Genomic DNA, 20272 nt, shown 5'->3' on the forward strand with positions numbered 1-20272 from the left:
GCGCGCAAAGGCAGAGCGTCGTCTGCTACGCTGTTCCGTGCACGAGGACACACGCCCTGCCACAATATCAGTTCGCAAGATCCCGCCAAGTCGTAGAGCGCATGCGCATGAATTATATGTGAGACTGCACGAGACGTGATTTCTTTCTCTCTCTTTTTTTTGCCTATCACGGGAGGCCAGCCTGGCGATGCAAAGCTATGATAAGAAAAAATAAAAGGAAAGAAATATAGCAGCACATTGAAACCATTACCTGGATTGCGATAAACTGGTTTCCAACAAGCTCTGTAATCAGACTTGCAGTGTCTCGCCGGTATAAAAAGGCATCAGTTGGAACCCCATTTTTTGCGATCCAGGCAGTGGTTTCAATGTGCTGCTATATTTCTTTCCTTTTATTTTTTCTTATCATAGCTTTGCATCGCCAGGCTAGCCTCCTGTAAGAGGCAAAAAAAAGAGAGAGAAAAAAATCACGTCTCGTGCAGTCTCACATATCAATCAAGCGCATGCGCTCTACGACTCGGCGGGATCTTGCGAACAGATATTGTGGCAGGGCGTGTGTCCTCGTGCACGGAACAGCGTAGCAGAACCCTCGCCTTGTTGCACGCTCATCACCGTTATAAGGCGCTGACCAGCAGTTCAGTCGACGCTCGCGCTATATTATTAAAAATCAGGGTGGCTGTACTTTCCGAATTCATCAGTAAGACCCACCTATAAAATGAAGATGTCTGTCCAGTTTGGTTAAGGTGGGAAGCCTGCAAATGTTGATGATGGCGATATGGGAGCACACAGACCGAGGGTTGCATGCAAGGGTTCTCCTGATACAAGAATAGATTGTGCACCATTTTTTTTATTATGTTGAGTTGAGTAAAACGGCTTATTTAGCAGCCCACACTATTAGCTAAGCTAGGTGGATGGCTACAGTCAGTGGGCACTTTAAAGGAGTACAGACGCCTAACTTGCTTGATTTCTTCTTTGTAATGATGCGTAAGGCATTATTATATATTGATTACCACGTGTTGCTCTCCTACGACTGCTAAATAATTTATAATCAAATTTCTTTGTCATGCTGTTTTGGTTTCAACGGCCAAACGATGTCTGTGACTTCAAAGTGTGCCTTTAGATCATGCGAGGCATCAAAAGACTGCAGTATAATCGCTGCTTCTGTATTTGTTGTCATTCCGGCTTTTGAGGAAGGCTGTCTTCAGCACTGTAGTGCATTAAAACAACGAAGCAGCAATTGTATCAACATTTTTTCATGCCTCACGTGACATATAACCACACTTTGACATCACAGCCATCCTTCGGCTGTTGAAACCGAAACAGCATGACAAAAATTCAGTTATAAGTTATTTAGCGGTTGTAGGCAAATACTACGTGGTTGTTCGTGTATAGTAGTGTCTTCCACATCATTGTAGAAAAGAAAACATACCACCAAAATTGGGTGTCTATACGTCTTTAACTGTGTTTTTTCACGATAGAGAGTGCCTAAATAGTGTTTAGGTAATGATTAGCCGGCTTGGCAAGTTATAGTGTGATCGCCATTTCCTGGTGTCCATTCCTTGTTCATCTTTGACTATACCAGGCTCTTGGGATAATCAGCATCACATATTATCTTTTGACGTCCAGTAAACACTTGTCATCCTTCTAAAGGTGTAACCTCTGTTGCACTTTTTGTCTCCACTTTTAATAGAGAAATGCAAGGACAACTTCGTTCTCATCAGTGCTAATTAGGCATTTCATTTCACATTGAGCTGCTCTGCATGTAAAACGAGAGTGGCTCATGTGAGAGCGGGTTTCTCTGTGCAGGCGACTTCCGCATGATCATTGGGGAGGACAAGAACAAGGTGGCCAACATCGTGGGTGCCCAGCTGGCAGAGTTCCGCAAGCTCTACAACCCGTACCTGAAGCTCATCAAGATGGTCTCATGGAATGAAACCACGCAGACGTTTGAGGTAGGCCACAACATAACACATTTGCTTCTATGTGTGTGGGTGGCTGCAAAAGACCTTTGGGGCATGAATGGAGCTGAAGTCTTAAATTTTCTGATGGCCTGGGTTTTAAAACTGAGAGGTGCTCTAACATACTTGCATGTGCTACTGAAAAGTGCAGCCTTGAGTTTTTAAACAAATGAGTTGGGCTCAAGAAAATTAATTTCTGTTTGTCCTCATGTTGCAAAAACTTGTTCACCTGTGCACTTTGATATATAAATGACGCCAACATTCACTGAAATCAAGGGAAGCTAAGGGGAATGTTGTTTACTTTTATTTGTGGTGTTGATCAATTAGAAATTAATACTGTAATCATTTTCCACCTGAAAGGGAATTGATTGAGAAGTAGAAAAAAAAGACAACCTCATGCCACCAGTGGGATCCGAACCCACAACCTCTGCATGTTGAAAGCAATGCTGTACCAACTGAGCTACAGCAGCGGCTGTTGAGCCTTCTACTTTTAAGTATATTTATATTTGCGTGTAGCCTTGAGAGTGTTCACTGGCGTAAGCCTCGTCCAAAGTGGCGGACATGTAACGTCTTGTAATACTGCAAGTGCTATGTAGAACATGATGAAATAGTGAGGGTGACAGCTGTGTGAGAGCCCTCTTATGCTGCCTATGGCATCAAGACTGGCAGAACCAAGGCCCTCTGTTGGTTTTCCTCATATGTATATCGTAATGAGCACCTCATTTTTCTATCTTCGGCTGCTTTGTGCACCTAAATGTTGGTTTGAGTGCTAGGATTCTGCCGTGCCTGAGGCGGCATGTGTTAGGCGTGGTTGCGGTGTCGGTCCACCGAGAAGTGAGACAGTTACGACGCCTTTCCTTTCATCAAAACTCAGTTTTCTGGTAGATAGATGCAGCTTCGCTGAGAAGCCTACGAAATAAGGTGCCATCACACAGTCTTTCGATGTTCCCTGTTACAAGACCATTCCTTCTTCACTGACATGAGAACTTGTCCTCTCTAGCATATCCACAACTTTGTAAGTTTCATTACGCAATACATGTTCAAACGTACCAGCACACAAAATGGCACTAGATTAACTGTGGCCTTGTATTCAGTCTAACTGCACCTTTGTTCGATTGTCCTGGTTTTGCACATTGTTTAGTCGGTATGTACTATGTGATCTAGTCCAGTTAGATATGAAAATCAGGGTTTGAAAGTAAATTTTACAAACCAGCAGTGCAATTTTGTTTACTGCTGGCCGCATGCATTTTGTCACATTATAAAGAGACTGAGCCTTGTGTTTTGTATTTTAGCCCCCTTTTTCCTTCTGGGCTGCGGGCTCGCGCCAGCACCCAGGGATTACTCGGCCATACTACAAAACTACAGAGGCAGAAGATTGCGATATCCCCCACCGTACAAATCTCTCAGCAGAGAGGAAGCTGTCACTTGGAGACAATTACAAACAGGCTCTTTCCCAAACCTATATATACTAAACAAAATGCACCCTACCATATACGCGGACAAATGTCCCTGGTGCGACGGAAAACCTACTCTCTATCACATCACACGGGCCTGCCAGAACATAGACGTGGTCCCCAAAATACAAAACCCGAGTGCGGAGCAGTGGGAGACTCCGCTGTCCAGCGACTGCTGCGAAGACCAACAAGGTCTGGTGCAGCGAGCTCAACGGGCGGCAGTGGCCAGCGGAGCCCTGGACTGAGGGCAACCGACCACTGATTAGAGGCGGACGACTTCGACAGAGAAGGCTCCTGGGGGTAGAACCAAGACGTCTCTGAAGATGTCCCCAAACCGCAGGAAAAAGGACTAGAGTAAAATAAAGTTTTTCCTTCCTTCCTTCCTTCCTTCTGTGCTGCCTTGTACATGCAAGCTTACTCAGAGCCAAGCCTAACGTGCCTGCTACAACCGTGCCTTCTTGACAGCAAGAGCCCGGCCCAGACGCCAAGCTGCACCACCTGAATCTGCTGCCCAAGTCTCTGCAGTCGCACCTTCTCAAGGTCTGGAACAGGGATGGCAGGCATCGAGACCTGGAGGACGTCTTGCAGGCCGTGGGGAATGACCCCCACTGCAGTGTGTACATCGAGGAAGGTGGGTGGGATATTGATGCGATCATTGTAGTGGTACGGTGCGGTATAGTGCAAGACGGTATGGTGTGGTAGTATGGTGGAGTAGAGTATAGTATGTTATGGTAAGGAATGTGGTGTTCAGCGTCCCAAAGCTGCGTGCAGAATATGAGGGATGGTGTAGTGCAGGGGTTCTCAAACTTTTTTGCTTGGAGGAACCCCAAAAGCCTTCAATAAGTTCCAGGGAACCCCCCCCCCCCCCCCCCCCCCCGCTTTCACTTACCAGCAATGTTGTCGAGTGCATTTTTGCAAAGAGAGAGTTGCAAAGGTTAAATGTTTACTGCACAGATTAATACAAATACTAATGTGATGGGTGGTACTGCTTCCCTTTTAAGAGCAAGTCAAAGCGTGGCTCAGTAGCACTCAGAGCCAGTCACATATCAGCTGCCGGGTCAGGGCCGGTGAGGGTTCTCGCGGAACACAAGAAGACAGCCTGCGGAACCCCTGTGTTCCGCGGAACCCAGCTTGAGAACCCCTGGTGTAGTGGAATGCTGTGCATTCAAATAACATGGAGCTTGGGCGCTTTTGCGCTTTGCCTTGACTGGTATAGTATATGGCTCCAATAGTCAAGATTTGATCCAGCAACCTTGGGCAGCTGAACCTCATAGCCAATAAGGCATAGCTACAGGTCATCTTGTGAGATTGTTGTGCTTTTTATATTGTGTTTAGATGCTGCTGAGATGGTGGTGATGTCTTGTACATCTAATTGCTTGTGTCACATGGCTGACACAAGTGTTGAGACAGTGAAGCTATAAACTCAGTACAGCCTGTGGGTTGCTGCGCTAGAAATGAGCCTTGGAAACAAGCTTGTTTAGGGCAGCTCCTTCTCAGTACTCTATCTCAGTAGTTCCTTATTGATCAATTCGCTCTCGTCCTACCATAAGCTTGCCGTCCCGGTTAGCTCAACTGGTAGAGCGACTGCTCCGGTGAAGCGGTGCTTCCCGGTTCGAACCCCGGACCAGGACGAATTTTTCTTTAACTCCGAAGTTTCTGAGAAAGCTGTATAGCTTTCCTTTGTAGCCGTATGGCTGCGCTCGGGTGGATGCCAATGAGTAATTACTCCCTTATTACAAATCTACTCCACCTTGGGGGATTCCCCTAAACATTTGACCAGCACTACCAAAGCTGAGATAAGTACAGAGGCGACGTTCCTGGCATCAAATGGGCATATGGGAACATGGGATAGCATACTTCAAAGTGCACATGTACCAAACACTATTTAAAATTGAGCCTTATCATTCACTCTATTTCCCAAGCTTAGTGTGCGTGATGCTTGCATACGCTAAAATAACATTTCTACTTTGAAGGAGGAGCTCTCGCTTTGGAGTGAATTCATCGCTGTTACTTGGTATTTCAGTTTGTTCACTGCTCACAGATAGTGCATTAGGCTTTCGCTTTGTCTAATCTCACCCAGAGCAAAATCCTTGAGTGATAAATTTGCTATATTTTTTATTTCGACTAACAAATCTGCTACTCATAGGCCTAGAGAAGAAATTCATTCTAGAACTGTGAAAGGAACTTCCACAGAGTAAAGGACGGACACACACACACACACTGTGGGGTTTAAATGGGGAAGATAAACACGTATTCCCCGTTTAACCGCGGCTGACTCAGTTCAAAACCGCGCGGACCCCACCCCGTGGTCGCGTACGCTACTGAGCGCACGCCGACCACGGCGGGCCGTGCTCTGCGGGAACAAAGGAACGACACACTGGCTGACACAAACAAGGCATTTATTGCTATAGCAACAATAACGCCAGCTAGCAACAAAATACACTGAGGAATCTAGGATGTCCGACTCACCAGCACGGCTACGAGCGAACGTCCGCCCACGGTAGGGCAAAGGGATAAACTCCGAGGTCGAGCGGGACGGGCTCGGCGGGACTAAGTTCCGACCGAGAGGCGCCCGTCGACGAAGAGCGAAGCTGCGAGCGAAACGTCTGCTCGCTTCCCGATCCCAGAGAGAAGAGACCTAGCCTTCCCCCGCGCGCGAGCGGCCAAACACGCCATCCGTGGCGCTGCTGTCGCTGCGACGCGAGCGCCCTCCCCTGTTAGCTAGAGTAACCAAACTAAAGGGAGTGCTTTTCGGGGGCAGCTAACAACAGTGGGGTGCAGTGCGGGAAAGTGAACGCAGGGGACGAAGGCGTCCCCACATCCCCCCAACCTTAAATAGACCCACGCGCCTGCAAGTTACATGCTATGGAGGAGTCTCCTGGTCTTCATGCACTTGAGGCAGGTCGTGCAGCGGAGGTCACGCCGACAGAGTGCACGCAGTCTTCCGCGGTATTCCGAAGGCGGCGTGAAGGTCTCCGCTGGGACGACTCGCATGGCCCGCGGACTACGTGCCCGCAGGCCCGCGAAGAGGAGGGCCGGTTGACCACTGCAGGCCAAGATTCCGCAGTAGTCGCCAGGGGAACAGCAGCCAGAGGTGGCTGCTGTCTGGTCTCGCCACGGCTGCCCCGGATGGATGCGGCGAACAGGATACAGGCCGCTCCGTCGCAGCAGGCGGCAGCGAGACGATGTGCACAGGACAGCAAGCCGGAGTGGCTACACTGGATCTGCAAAATTTCCGAAACACACTCCGCATGCCTTTAACGTAGGTCACGGGAGGGGAAACGGCGTACACAAGGGCCTCGTGGCTCAAATGCTCAACTCGCTAGCAAAACGTGTCGGGCGGCTGTGCAATGCAAAGTTCGAGTGAACAAAGCCCTTTCTTGAGTTGAACGAGAATGCTCGGTTCATGCGAGGTTAAAAAAACGGGTGGCCAGCAAAGTGCGCCCCCTCTCAACACCACGGTCCGGTGGTCGACCGTGTCACTTTTGACAAGGTGCAGGCAGCTATGAATAGCCTTAGGCCTCACTGCCACAGTGAAGGTCGACGACCCCCAACAAAAGAAAGACCCGAAACGGGTTTCGTGCGCGCAGCCGCGAGGAGACATCAGCTTTGTGGGGTGGTCCTCCCCGCTCACTGCACAAAGCAGGTTCTGAGCGATCGGCGCCCACCGTATCGGACGGTGTCGGAACGCCGGTGCCGAGCTGCAATACCAGCGAGCTCGTTACGGCACCCGTGGCCCCAGGCCACCCGGCTCCCAGAGCCGCGACTCCCAGAGTCGAAAAAGAGACAGCGAGAAAATATATACAGAAAACTCGGACCACCCACGCGGCTTCCGTACTCACTCGCTTCGGGCTCGGCAACTCCGCGGGCGCTAGGCCTCGCGCTCCCTCGATGCGGACCAAGTGGTTCTTGAAGAAACTCCAGGAAGAAAACTTCACAAAAAAAAACATGCTGAGCATGTCGAAAAGTTCAAACATGCTGCAGCGCAATACACCTCGCACTCAAGAAAGCATGCCGCAGGTCCTAGCGATCAAAATTCACTCTAGGCCTAGCACTTGTCAAGTCCGGACAAAGAGCGTTCCTCGAACCGAACAGACTGTCGTCCAATGTTCCAAGAGCAGGCCCCACGTTGGGCGCCAGATGTGGGGTTTAAATGGGGAAGATAAACACGTATTCCCCGTTTAACCGCGGCTGACTCAGTTCAAAACCGCGCGGACCCCACCCCGTGGTCGCGTACGCTACTGAGCGCACGCCGACCACGGCGGGCCGTGCTCTGCGGGAACAAAGGAACGACACACTGGCTGACACAAACAAGGCATTTATTGCTATAGCAACAATAACGCCAGCTAGCAACAAAATACACTGAGGAATCTAGGATGTCCGACTCACCAGCACGGCTACGAGCGAACGTCCGCCCACGGTAGGGCAAAGGGATAAACTCCGAGGTCGAGCGGGACGGGCTCGGCGGGAGTAAGTTCCGACCGAGAGGCACCCGTCGACGAAGAGCGAAGCTGCGAGCGAAACGTCTGCTCGCTTCCCGATCCCAGAGAGAAGAGACCTAGCCTTCCCCCGCACGCGAGCGGCCAAACACGCCATCCGTGGCGCTGCTGTCGCTGCGACGCGAGCGCCCTCCCCTGTTAGCTAGAGTAACCAAACTAAAGGGAGTGCTTTTCGGGGGCAGCTAACAACAGTGGGGTGCAGTGCGGGAAAGTGAACGCAGGGGACGAAGGCGTCCCCACATCACACACACACACACACACACACACACACACACACACACACACACACACACACACACACACACACACACACACACACACACACACACACACACACACACACACACACACACACACACACACACACACACACACACACACACACACACACACACACACACACACACACACACACACACACACACACACACACACACACACACACACACACACACACACACACACACACACACACACACACACACACACACACACACACACACACACACACACACACACACACACACACACACACACACACACACACACACACACACACACACACACACACACACACACACACACACACACACACACACACACACACACACACACACACACACACACACACACACACACACACACACACACACACACACACACACACACACACACACACACACACACACAAACTAGCCCGCCAGAAAACGCCGGAGAAGAATGTCGGTTTGTTGACAGAAATGGTTTCTGTTCTTAAAACCAGATAGCACCACTAGGCTGAAGTTACCGTTGCATCTCTGTTTGCATGCGCTGAACTAAAACTGGGTGTGACAAACAGCAGAACGTCCTGCAAAATGCTTGCATTAAGCATAGTTAGCGTGAGCACGTAGACAGCGTCTGTTTATACTCTTTTCCAACCATACCCGCATATGCTGTGAGCAGACAGCAAGCAGGCGACGAGGGGAGGAGGAGCACGTTTAACGCGCTCTCCTGATTGGCTGAAAAGGTCTCTAGGTTCTATAGTGCTGCAAGGAACTTATCAGATGGAGCATACAGCTGAACTTCGTTATAACGAAATGTTTTATAATGAAATAATGAATATAACAAGGAATGATGGCTCCCCCTGGAAGAGCACAGCCTATAACGAATCTACGGCTGTAACGAGTAATCACGGGGCCCCTTAAACTTCATTATAACGAGTTTCAACTGTAGTCACGTAAGCAAAGCAAGTGCATAGCAGTTCTGTCAAGTCACGTTTACTTTAGTTGGGCACGTGATTGGGCACAGTCTCCTTGAAAAACATGACTACTTCATCCATCAATCCACAAGCATTTAAATGAGGTGTCATTATCTCCAGTGCGTGCTAATTAAGTTGGCTCAGTGGCTGTAGCAGCCTCCTAATAAGCACGAGGTTGTGAGCTTTGGGTGGGTGGTTGAAGGAAGTTAGGATACTTCGAACGCAACCCTCATTGTTTGTGCCTTGCTAGAAATGACTTTATTTCAGCTGAAAATTATTACTTTGTTATTCATTCAGTTGTGTATTGGTATGCTGTCAAGGGTCAGAAAATTAGACACCACACTGATTTTTTGATGAAAGCACACAAGGTAAAAATAAAACAAGGAATTAAAGCATCAAACAGCAATTGTGCCGCCGCGGTGGCTCAGTGGCTATGGTGCTCGGCTGCTGACCCGAAAGACGCGGGTTCGATCCCGGCCGCGGCGGCTAGAATTTCTTTGGAGGAGAAATTCTAGAGGCCCGTGTACTGTGCGATGTCAGTGCACGTTAAAGAACCCCAGGTGGTCGAAATTTCCGGAGCCCTCCACTACGGCGTCTCTCATAGCCTCAGTCGCTTTGGGACGTTAAACCCCATAAAAACTAAAAACTAAACAGCAATTGTGATGTAACAGAAAGCATAAATACATGTTGCAGATAAGTTGCATTAATGTTGACAGATTCAGTGGATAAAGAAGATTGCATTCAGGAAGGCACCATATTTGCGCTTTTTTTTTCCTCTCTTTTGCATAACGAGGTAGTGAACGGCTTTTCAAGGCAGACATGTGCAGCAGCAAGGAAACCATTTACAGTGTGTGTAGGTGTGAATAAATCATGGCTGCGTTTTATGTGCCTTTCAGTCGATTCCAAGGTGTTATTTGCAAAGTGCGTCTGAAAGCTAAGGGCAAAAAGAGGAAAGTTTTTTTGCGTTTCTGTAGGGGAAAGTGTGCCATGTATAAATTTTTGCGTGGGACTTTGTGAGGCGCTTGCAGCTGGCAAACGTGACTTAATGAAATGTGCAAGCAATAAATTGTTGGCAGAAACAATTACCTCTCCCATCTCTCTTTTACTCCTACAGCTGTATCCAGTATTGTGTGGCGGTCGAGTTGGGGCCAGACTGCGAAGGGCATTATCACAGCAGGTAAAAAGCTTCTTGGCTCATTTCAAGTGATGCTAATGGTTGATTGCCCTCTTATCTGTTGGTACTCAATTAAGGGGGACCCTGGTCTTTGAAAAAACATTTTTATTAATGAAGTCACAGTTATGAAATTTCCAGGCCGCATGTAGTTTTGTGCGCTGATTCTGGATATGTCATTTAATTTCGTGTAAAACAATTCCTTGAGCACTTGTGCAATTTTTATGCAAGTATTTTGGGAAAAGTTTTGCAGAAAATTTGCTGCAGGAAACTTGCTGAAATGCATGCCATTGGGTTCTCTTGACACCAATGAATGCAATAAGGGTAAAATTATCATCCTGGCTATCATAAAACTTGAGTTATAGAGTTTTGAAGTTGTCGCTTCAGAAATGAGAAGAAAAGTGTGTATTCCTGTTTGTGAAGTGGCAGCTTCAGTACCCTGTAACTCAAGTTCTATGATAGCCAGGATGATAATTTTACCCTTATTGCATTCCTTGGTGTCAAGAGAGCCCAATGGCATGCATTTCAGCGAGTTTCCTGCAGCAAATTTTCTTATATGCTCTCTCAAAAAGACTTGCATAAAAATTGCATAAGTGCTCAAGGAATTGTTTTACACAAAATTAAATGACATATCTAAAATCAGCACACAAAAATACATGTGGCCTGAAAATTTCATTACTATATCTAGATTAATAAATTTTTTTTTTCAAGACCAGGGTCCCCCCTTAAAGGGACACTGAGGAGAAATTGAAGTTGACTTGCATCGACAGAATACCAGCTCCTGATTACAAAAACGCCATTCATACTGACAACAAAGCTCCTGTAACATAGAAAAGAGCAAGAACCAAAATACAGGTATCGCCGCCACAGGCCAAACTCGCAAGTACAAGCTTCATGGCGTCATAGAACAAAACAGTGTTGCTAGAACCAATAGTTCTAGCAACACTAGGACACGAGAAGCTACGAATCACTGAGGCGCAGCAAATGCATGCGCAAATCTTCTTGACGTCGCCAGATGGCGCCACGTACCCGATAGCTACGCGTGCTCCTGCAGCGCCGGGACCAATCAGCGCTTGCTCTCAGCGGTATGGGGGCTCCCGGTATTCCGCTAACGGTAACAAAGTACACGGTATGCTAAAGGCGTCTATTTGCGAGAACTTCGTTGACGACTTCGAGAACGGGATCCATTGTAACGCTGGCAAAACGCCGGTGCAAATGTAAACGAAGCGACGGCCGCAATAGCCGATAGATGCCTTCAACGTGCGGCCGGCGGTAGCTTTCTTTTCGGCTGATGCTGGGCCGCACTGCTGGCCGCCAGAAATCACGGAGTCTGTGTTACGTCATGTGAATGTCATGTTTCACGTCACTTAGTTCTGTGTCGTCATAGCAGAATCCCAAGTTTGAATCAGAGCGGCGGGAAAAACTATTTCAACTTCGAATCCAAATTTCTTAGAAATAAATGCATCTTTCGCTGCCGGCCAAGTGGCAACAAAGCCATGAAATGCCGAACTATCGGATTTTGCTATAAAAAAAATATTAATAGAGCTCTCCTCAGTGTCCCTTTAATGGTTGGTGTGAGGAACCATTGGTTCAATTATTGAGTTCAAGTGAGGCTGTTGGAGAACTGTTTCTTTAATGGACATTTTACTTGAACTGAAGCCAAGGACCAGTTGCGCAGTTTATTTGGTGCTGTTAGTTGACCAGTCAGTTACTTGTTAACACGATCAGATAGTTAAAGTAATACTGGGGATAAATTATTCAGTTGAAGAATTGATCTGCTCACTTTGAGCACTGAAAAATCAGTAAGGTGTTCGCTTGCTCAGTGTGATCATGTGCTTTGTTCAGCTGATGCTAGGAAGCACTTGCACTGAGTTCTATTTGTAAACCATCTTTGATACGAGTTAATAACTACTGATGCATGAATCATGTACTGTACCTAGGGCCCTTTGTTTCTGGCTAAAACTCGTTTTTTTCTTTCTGATTTTTGCACCTAGACTGGATGTCATAAAAATTGAAATATGCCTGATTTCTACCCAAAAAACTGCCTTCCCAGAAAGCGACTTGCCAGCGTAAGCTGCTGTATGGATGCTAGCCGATGTCTTAGATTTCAGATATTCAGTTTGCTCAGTTCAATTCATGTTGAATTCAGAGTCTGTTGTTGGCAGTCATACACCTTTTTTTTACTCTTGTTATCTGTGGTGTTACGTCTCTTCAGGATGACTTTGCATGATGCCTTTTAGAAGCAGCAAGTTCCCAGAAGGCAGGTCTGACATACGAGTGTTATATCTTTGCCTTATCTTAAAATCCTAATGTTGTCACCGTTAAGATGTTAGTCTTAGCAGCTGACCTAATGTCTTCATGACACTGCTCTGTCAGGAGTTGCCCAAAAGCAACGCAGCCCAGCTTTAGTGCTGTTTTGCTCTCAAAATAGAAGCTCCAAGATTGTGAGGAGTCTTTTTCTGCGGCAAACATGGTGACAGTAGGTAACCTCCGTGACAAAAAAATGTAATAAAGAAAAAAGAAACGACCAAAAGTGATATGGCAAACATTATTTTTTGTGCAGGCTACCATTTATATAACTTGTCTATGAGAATGATCGCGTTTTTGTCTTGCAGCAGATTGAGCAGTCGCGATTTTATTCGTTTTTCTCATTGTCAGAAATAATCCACAAGGAACCCGTTTTATGGAAAGGTTTGCTGGAAAACCCGATTTTCAACTTCAGAAGTAAAGCGTCCCCCACCTTTTTTCTGTGTTTCAGAAAAGGTTAAGCCTGGGAAAGAGGGGCCTAGGCATAGCTAATTCTGTCAAACTTTGCCATTTGTCATTACATATGCGATCGGGTCTCAATAATTTGATCTCGAAGGGGCTAGGAAATTAGTTGTGATTATTGAGACTTTGCATTAACAGGAGCCTTTTTAATGCTCTTGGTGTTGGCAGGGCCTAAGAGTCAGTTAAAATTGAGTGAGTTCGAATTAATAAAGAGTCCACTGTATAGCATCTTTCATACTACCACTGTATGTCATATGTGTGTGTGTGTGTGCATGCATGCTTGTAACAAAGGGAATAAATTTAAGTTCTGATGTTAATTATAATTTTGTGTATGTGTGCATGTAACAAAAGAAATAAAATTAACTTCTGATGCTTATTACAATTGTTAGGTTTTTGTAAGCTCACAGTTGTGTGAGAAAAAACTGCAACATAGCACTCTTTTTTATATTTTGTCCATTTTGATGAAAAAGGAATGCTGTCTCTTGTTAACTGTACTCAGATTAAATAGGTGAAAGGTGGTTTTTTAAGGGGCAGAACTCCAACCACTGCAGAGACTGTAAGCCTTATGATTCTGCTGTCAATTTGCTTCAATCGTCTGCATCTGAGGCTTTTTCTTTTTTAACATTTCACATGTCTCAAAGAAAAAAAACAAAAGGAACCCCCTTGATACGTAGGACGTTCTACAGTGATAGCTGGGAGCTTCTTTGAAGGTCTGCTCTTAGTCATACAAACACGGCCTCACCAAGATAATGTGGGTGATGACTGCCCCCTTCTATGTTCCCAGATCTCAACTGCTCACTAAGGAACTCATGGTGGCATGCATTTAGTGTCTTGAGGAGGGTTACGAGAGAATGAAAGGTACAGTAAATGTTGTGCAAAAGCTTCCGCCTCTCAACCCTTGATGGTTTGCGGAGTAACTGCCACAAACACTGCAGTTTTTGCGTGTATCCGCACCACATGACATCCCGAAAGTGCAGGCAATGCAGCTGTAAAAATTAATGGGTGATCTTGCGATATGACAGACCTGCATTAGGAGCATTAATTGGTCGTACATTTTGCTTTTACATTGGCCGCATTCCCATTACATTCTTGGATTTGATCTCACCGTCATTTTTTCGTTCCGCTGCTGAGTGGGCCTCTCTTTGGGTGGAAGCTTTGGGTGGAAGCTTTGGGTGGCTGGAGGCTTTCTGAAGGGTGGAGTAGGGTGGAGGCTTGTAGTCGGGAGATGAATTTTCACTGATGGGTGCCACACGCGCACGCTTACGCACACTCTCACACGCACCCTCGCACGCAGGCACACATACATAACGGCTTTTTTTCCGAAAGGGGGTAAGCTTCTAATGCAGTAAAAGTATTGCTCAAGTTTTGTTTGCTGGCTAGTTGTAGTGTTGATGATATCTGGTTGTTTCTTGAGGTGAGCTTCGTTTTCATTGTACTGTTAACACTTCAAGATTAGTACACATTAAAGGGTCACCAAGGACAAACTGAAGTTGACCTGTATAAATAATTAATGCATTCTAGTGATAAAAATTCTTCTTTTGCTGAAAACATAGCCTTTTTAAGGTAGAAAAAGCCAAAAAATGGAGTACAGGTATCTTGATTATTGGCCATTTTTGCAAACTGCAGTGACGTCAAGACTAGTCTTTCGTGGGCAGATTTCTGAAACTGGGCTACACCAGCATTCAATTCCAAATAGTGATCACATAGCCTTCTTAATCACCATGAAATGCCACTCACTTGTAGACTCTATCCACTCAGATTTGGTGGCTGTCAGGAGGCTCCTGCATGGCAACCCTGTACCCCGCCAGCTCAAAACTAAAACGTTCGCAATTAAAAGCTCAATCTGAGGGCTGCTTGCAGCCCAAAAAACGCTGGCAGGACGCTTTCAGGCGGGGGTCAACATCGGATTTGCCAGACAACAGGACTGTCTTGCTCCTGTGGCTGTGACACGATGTAACCGCCATCTTGTTTCGTGCCATAGTTGCCTGTGTAGAAACTCTAACATCGGCGGATGTAATTTTGCCTACGGGCAACCATGGACATTCCGAATCCATATCGGGCAATCGCAATGCAATAAACATCAGTCTTCTGTTCACTTCCTAACGTGGTGCGTGTCGTTATTTTCGCTCCCCTAAGTTTCTATATTTTGGTGCCGAAACCCGGGATGAGTCGATCCAGTTTATCAGAAATGGACTTGTGAACCGCAAAGAAACGCGACCCACCAGCATCACCAACGAAGCAGCCACCGCAGACGTGCGAAACAGCGCACGCCCAGCAACTGCGCAGCGAGGCCCAGCGGCGCTTCTCCGCCACGAAACCTGAGACGCAGTTATGAAGCGGCTCAGCCCGAAGAGGGCAGCGCTGAGAACGCAGGTGACGACGCTGCTCGCTGCCATAGACTCGTCGCTCGAGAGCGAGGCAGACGAGAAGAGCTTCACTGTTTTGTTGGCAAGGTTAAACGCCTTGCAGAAAAAACTAACGGAAGTGGATGCAGCCATAGAGAAGGTCGTACCAGACAGCGACGCGGAAGACGACTACATGCGCACCGTCGAGTTAAACGACCAGATCGTCACATACATGGCGAAGCTGGACCAGGAAGTGAAGGAGGCACAACAAAAGAGATCGGTGGCCGAAAGATCGACATGCCCCCAAAAGGAAGAAGGAATAGGCGTTGCATCAAAAGTGAAACTACCGAAATTGGAGTTACAACGATATGGTGGCGCCACAACAGAATGGCAGCCGTTCTGGCAACAGTTTCGGCACGCCGTTCACGACAACACTGCACTCACCAACTCCGAGAAGTTTCTCTACCTGCGATCAACGCTTACAGGCAAGGCATTGTCAGCTGTGGCAGGCATTCAGGCGACAGGAGAAAATTACAACGCCGCCATCGACCTCCTCAAAGAACGCTTCGGTCGGCCTGATGTCCTGATTCAAGAACATCTGACGCAGCTACTCGACTTACCACCGGTACGAAATGCAAACGAGGTGAGCACTTTACGACGACTATACGATCACCTACAGCGTAATATGGCCGCACTAACGACTCTAGGCGTGCAGAGTAGCAGTTACGAAGCTATGTTGTGCTCTGCACTGCTTAGGATGCTACCAGTTGGCCTCGTCGTGGAGTATCACAAGTGCCGCTCTTCAGATAAAGCGAATGACAATCTGAAGATAGAGAAATTGCTAGAGTTCCTGAAGTTGGAAGTCGAGAGTAGAGAGAAAGCACTTCAAGTTGGCCAATGGGAAAACAATGACGACAGTCACAAAACCTTAATAGAGAAGGAAAGGGCCAGAACTCCCAAATGGTCAGCCACTCTCAGGGGCTCAGCAGCATCTCTCTTAACTAGCCAACCCAAACAGACTGAGGCCTGTGCATTTTGTGCTTCGAAGGGTCACGTTGCACGGGAGTGCCAGGCATCACTGTCTTTGGAAGAAAAGAGAAACAAGTTGCGTAAAGCAGGTCGGTGTTATCGGTGCGCAATCAGAGGACATACTTCTAAGGAGTGTCGCAACAAAAGAGTGAAATGTGAAAATTGTGGAAGAAGACACATCACTCCGATGTGCGACCCAACCTGGAAGAGATCAGATAACACGGCGACTGAGTTGCACTCTGCGACGCGCAATAAGGCACAAATGACGTCCGCCGTGCTGCTCCAGACAGCTCAGGTCTGGGCGGAGGGTAGCCAACGAAGAGTCCTCAGCCGTGCACTTTTTGATGGCGGAAGTCAAAGAACCTTTGTAACAGAGGAACTTTCACGCCAGCTACATCTAGAGGTACTGGGTGAGGAAGATATTACCATCTATCCTTTCGGTGGAACAGGCAATATTATCAAAGAAAAGCGCAGACGAGTGCGAATTTGGTTAAGGAGCCAGTACGACCGAAGGGATCATTGTTTGGAAGCCTTGGAGATACCTGAAATCTGTACTGACGAGCTTCTGATCCCTGAGGATGTGGTACAAGAAGTCAGAAATAAAGTGACTGAGCTTGCTGATGTTACCTTGCCACCTGCACAATTAACAAGCAATGGCATTGGTATTCTGATCGGTGCTGACTATTATTGGACTCTAGTGACCGGCGAAGTACAGAAGATGCAGGGTGGTCTGGTGGCTATTAGGACACACTTCGGGTGGACACTTCAGGGAGCCATTCCCCACATCAACGGCAGTGCAACCGTAGCTGTCCTTCGAGCCAGTGTAAGGGAAAACACCAGTGCACTGGCCACCGAGCTCAGGTCATTCTGGGAGCTGGAAAGCATGGGTATTTCCGAACCCCCTCCACATAAGCAAGAACATGAAGAAGTTCATAAGGCTTTTGAATCCTCCATTAAAAATATCGATTGGAGGTACGAAGTGGCTCTTCCATGGAAGCCAGTGAATTTTCATCTTGCCGACAACGAAGCAGTCGCGAGGAAACGCTTGGCTAGTCTCACGAAGAAACTATTGAAAGATGAGACAATGCTGAATAAGTACGATGAGGTCATACGTCAGTACCTCGAACACGGATTCGCTGAGAAGCTTCCAAAGAACGAAGTCAGCCAGACGGAGAATAGAGTGTATTATATGCCTCACCGGGCGGTGCTACGACCTGACAGCCTGTCAACTAAGGTCAGAGTCGTGTTCGATGCGTCATCGAGTGAGGCCGGTTGCGTGGCACTCAACGAAGCACTAGATTCGGGACCGAACTTAAACCCGGACCTCTTGAAAATGGTGCTGAATTTCAGAACGCACCGCATCGGACTCAGTGCAGATATCGAAAAGGCATTTCTGCAAATCTCACTGAGAAAAGACGATCGTAACGCTGTACGCTTCTTCTGGTATGAGCAGGTACCCACAAAGAAAAGCCCGAACCCCCCGCTAGAAGTCTGGAGAATGGCAAGGGTCCCGTTCGGAGTAACCAGCAGTCCATTCCTACTTGCCGCGACAATACGCCACCATCTGCGTACGATTAACGACTGTTCTGGCACAGCAACCACGCTTGAAGAGAGCTTCTACGTCGACGACCTCATCACAGGCACAGACACAGAAGAAGAAGCTGAAGAATTCTATCGACAGGCAGTGCGCATAATGAAGGGAAGACAAGTGGTAAAAAGGGTGCTGAAGAAATGCGTGACCTGCGACCGCCTCAACAGCCGAGCAGCTACTGAAGCAGTGGCTCCCTTACCTCCTGAAAGGGTAACACAAGCGTTGCCTTTTGAGGTGACAGGCATAGATTTTGCCGGTCCGCTCAACACCAAAGATCAAGGCAAAAACAAGAAGTCTTACATTCTCCTTTTCACATGTGCTGTCACACGAGCGATACATCTTGAATTGGTGACAGACATGTCTTCCTCCAGCTTCTTCAAGGCGTTCAGAAGATTTGTGGCAAGAAGAGGAGTGTGTCGAGTTATTTTCTCGGACAACGCAAAAACATTTCAACGTGCGTCACGGGATCTAAGAAAGATGTGGAAAACCATACGTAGAGAAGAGCTGCAAAGATATTTTGCGGACCATCGGATCCAATGGAACTTCATCGCTGAAAGAGCTCCTTGGTGGGGCGGCTTTTGGGAGAGATTGGTACGATCTGTGAAGTCTTCACTCAAAAAAGTGTTGGGGAACAGCTACTGCAATTTTGAGGAGCTTGCAACAGTCCTCACAGAAATTGAGGCAGTCATCAACTCCAGACCCCTCACATACGTGTACGCAGAAGCAACTGAACCGGAACCTCTCACTCCGTCGCATTTTCTGGTGGGAAAGCGTCTGACCTCCCTACCCGCCGTTTCTAGTTCCGCATCAGAGCCGCCGCGGTCAGACAACCTTGACAGCAGTTGGAGATATCGTCAAAGGATGGCTGACCACTTCTGGCGTAGGTGGCAGAAGGAGTACTTGAACAGTCTGCGCACTGCACATTTCAACACACCGACAGCATCGAACGCCATCAAGAAAGGAACCTTGGTACTAGTATACGAGCATCTTCTACCACGGCAACTCTGGAAGATGGGAGAAGTCATCGAGGTGTTAGTCGGACGTGACGGACGGACCCGGGCCTGCATGGTGCGCCTACCGAGTGGAACTGTGGTTCGAAGACCAGTGCAGCTGTTGTACCCCCTCGAATCCCTCTACGAATGAGCTAAGGCTCATTGGGGGGGAGTATGTAGAAACTCTAACATCGGCGGATGTAATTTTGCCTACGGGCAACCATGGACATTCCGAATCCATATCGGGCAATCGCAATGCAATAAACATCAGTCTTCTGTTCACTTCCTAACGTGGTGCGTGTCGTTATTTTCGCTCCCCTAAGTTTCTATAGCCTGCATAGGCATGCCATGCAGTTGGCATAACGTGAATAAGCTAGTAAAAGGTTTCACTGGGTTTGCTGTTTGGGGTGATGTTATAGTCCTGCCTTATTCTGGAAGGGTCTTATGTTTCTGCTGCTTGGCCATGTTTTTCTTCAGGACTGTGGAGCGCAATTTATTATGGGAGCAAGAAGGTCATCAAGATGCTGAAAAGCCTGACCACTACACAACCAAGTAAGTTTGGATGTTCATAGGTAGATGTACAGGACTGTCTATTAAACAACAGTATGTTGCCTTAACTGCCTTTCCTTACCATAACGTACTTCACTCTCTACATGTGTTGTTATGGAGTTAATACACTGTAAGCCGAGGAATAAATGGCAGTCTACGTGGAATAATCAAGTCAATAATAAGATACACCTAGTAAGACCCATATTATGAGAATGGAAGTCATGCACATGTGAAGAACTTATCATTGAAGTGATATTACGTCATCTTCTTATTGGGCACACACACCTTGCACACAACTTTATCCTGATGGAACGAGAAACCTACGTGTATACTATGTGGAAATGTGGTCACCAGAAAACATATTTTACGTTTGTGCACAGAACTAGAGATAGGTAAAAGCATTTCCCATAATTTTATGATGAATACATCCCATCGCACCGAAAGGTGCTCCTAGGGGAAAAAGCGCTCATTGACATTACCTGTGTTTTTACATTTCTAAAAGAAGCAAAGCTTCTGAACAGATTATGAGATGTTAAATCTTTTAGTTGTTTCCCACAGTGCAAACACATTTACCTTGGATGTGGTGCTTGGCCTCAGTGGCCAGTGTGCCATAAAACACAACACAGTACAACTCTCAGCTTATGTTCTGTTTGATGCATATACCAGTTGGGTACAGCTCAA

At 47.2% G+C, this 20272-nt stretch overlaps 1 protein-coding gene across 3 annotated transcripts in view; it reads left to right on the top strand.

The window, feature by feature from the left end:
* Window positions 1–20272, top strand: part of LOC149335827 (phosphatidate cytidylyltransferase, mitochondrial) — a 30389-nt gene that overhangs the window by 7792 nt on the left and 2325 nt on the right. For 2 of the 3 annotated variants that reach the window (XM_089552387.1, XM_089552388.1), the window contains exons 5-8: window positions 1804–1949; window positions 3875–4040; window positions 10260–10322; window positions 19520–19594. In XM_089552387.1, coding sequence (XP_089408513.1) covers window positions 1804–1949; window positions 3875–4040; window positions 10260–10322; window positions 19520–19594 — 450 coding nt within the window. Of the gene's footprint in view, window positions 1–1803; window positions 1950–3874; window positions 4041–10259; window positions 10323–13869; window positions 13944–19519; window positions 19595–20272 lie in introns of all 3 variants that reach the window. The other variant, XR_016284109.1, reaches the window with a different exon arrangement.

This window comes from Amblyomma mixtum, chromosome 7 (assembly GCF_055824585.1).
Source record: "Amblyomma mixtum isolate Tamu chromosome 7, ASM5582458v1, whole genome shotgun sequence".
Classification (NCBI taxonomy): domain Eukaryota; kingdom Metazoa; phylum Arthropoda; class Arachnida; order Ixodida; family Ixodidae; genus Amblyomma; species Amblyomma mixtum.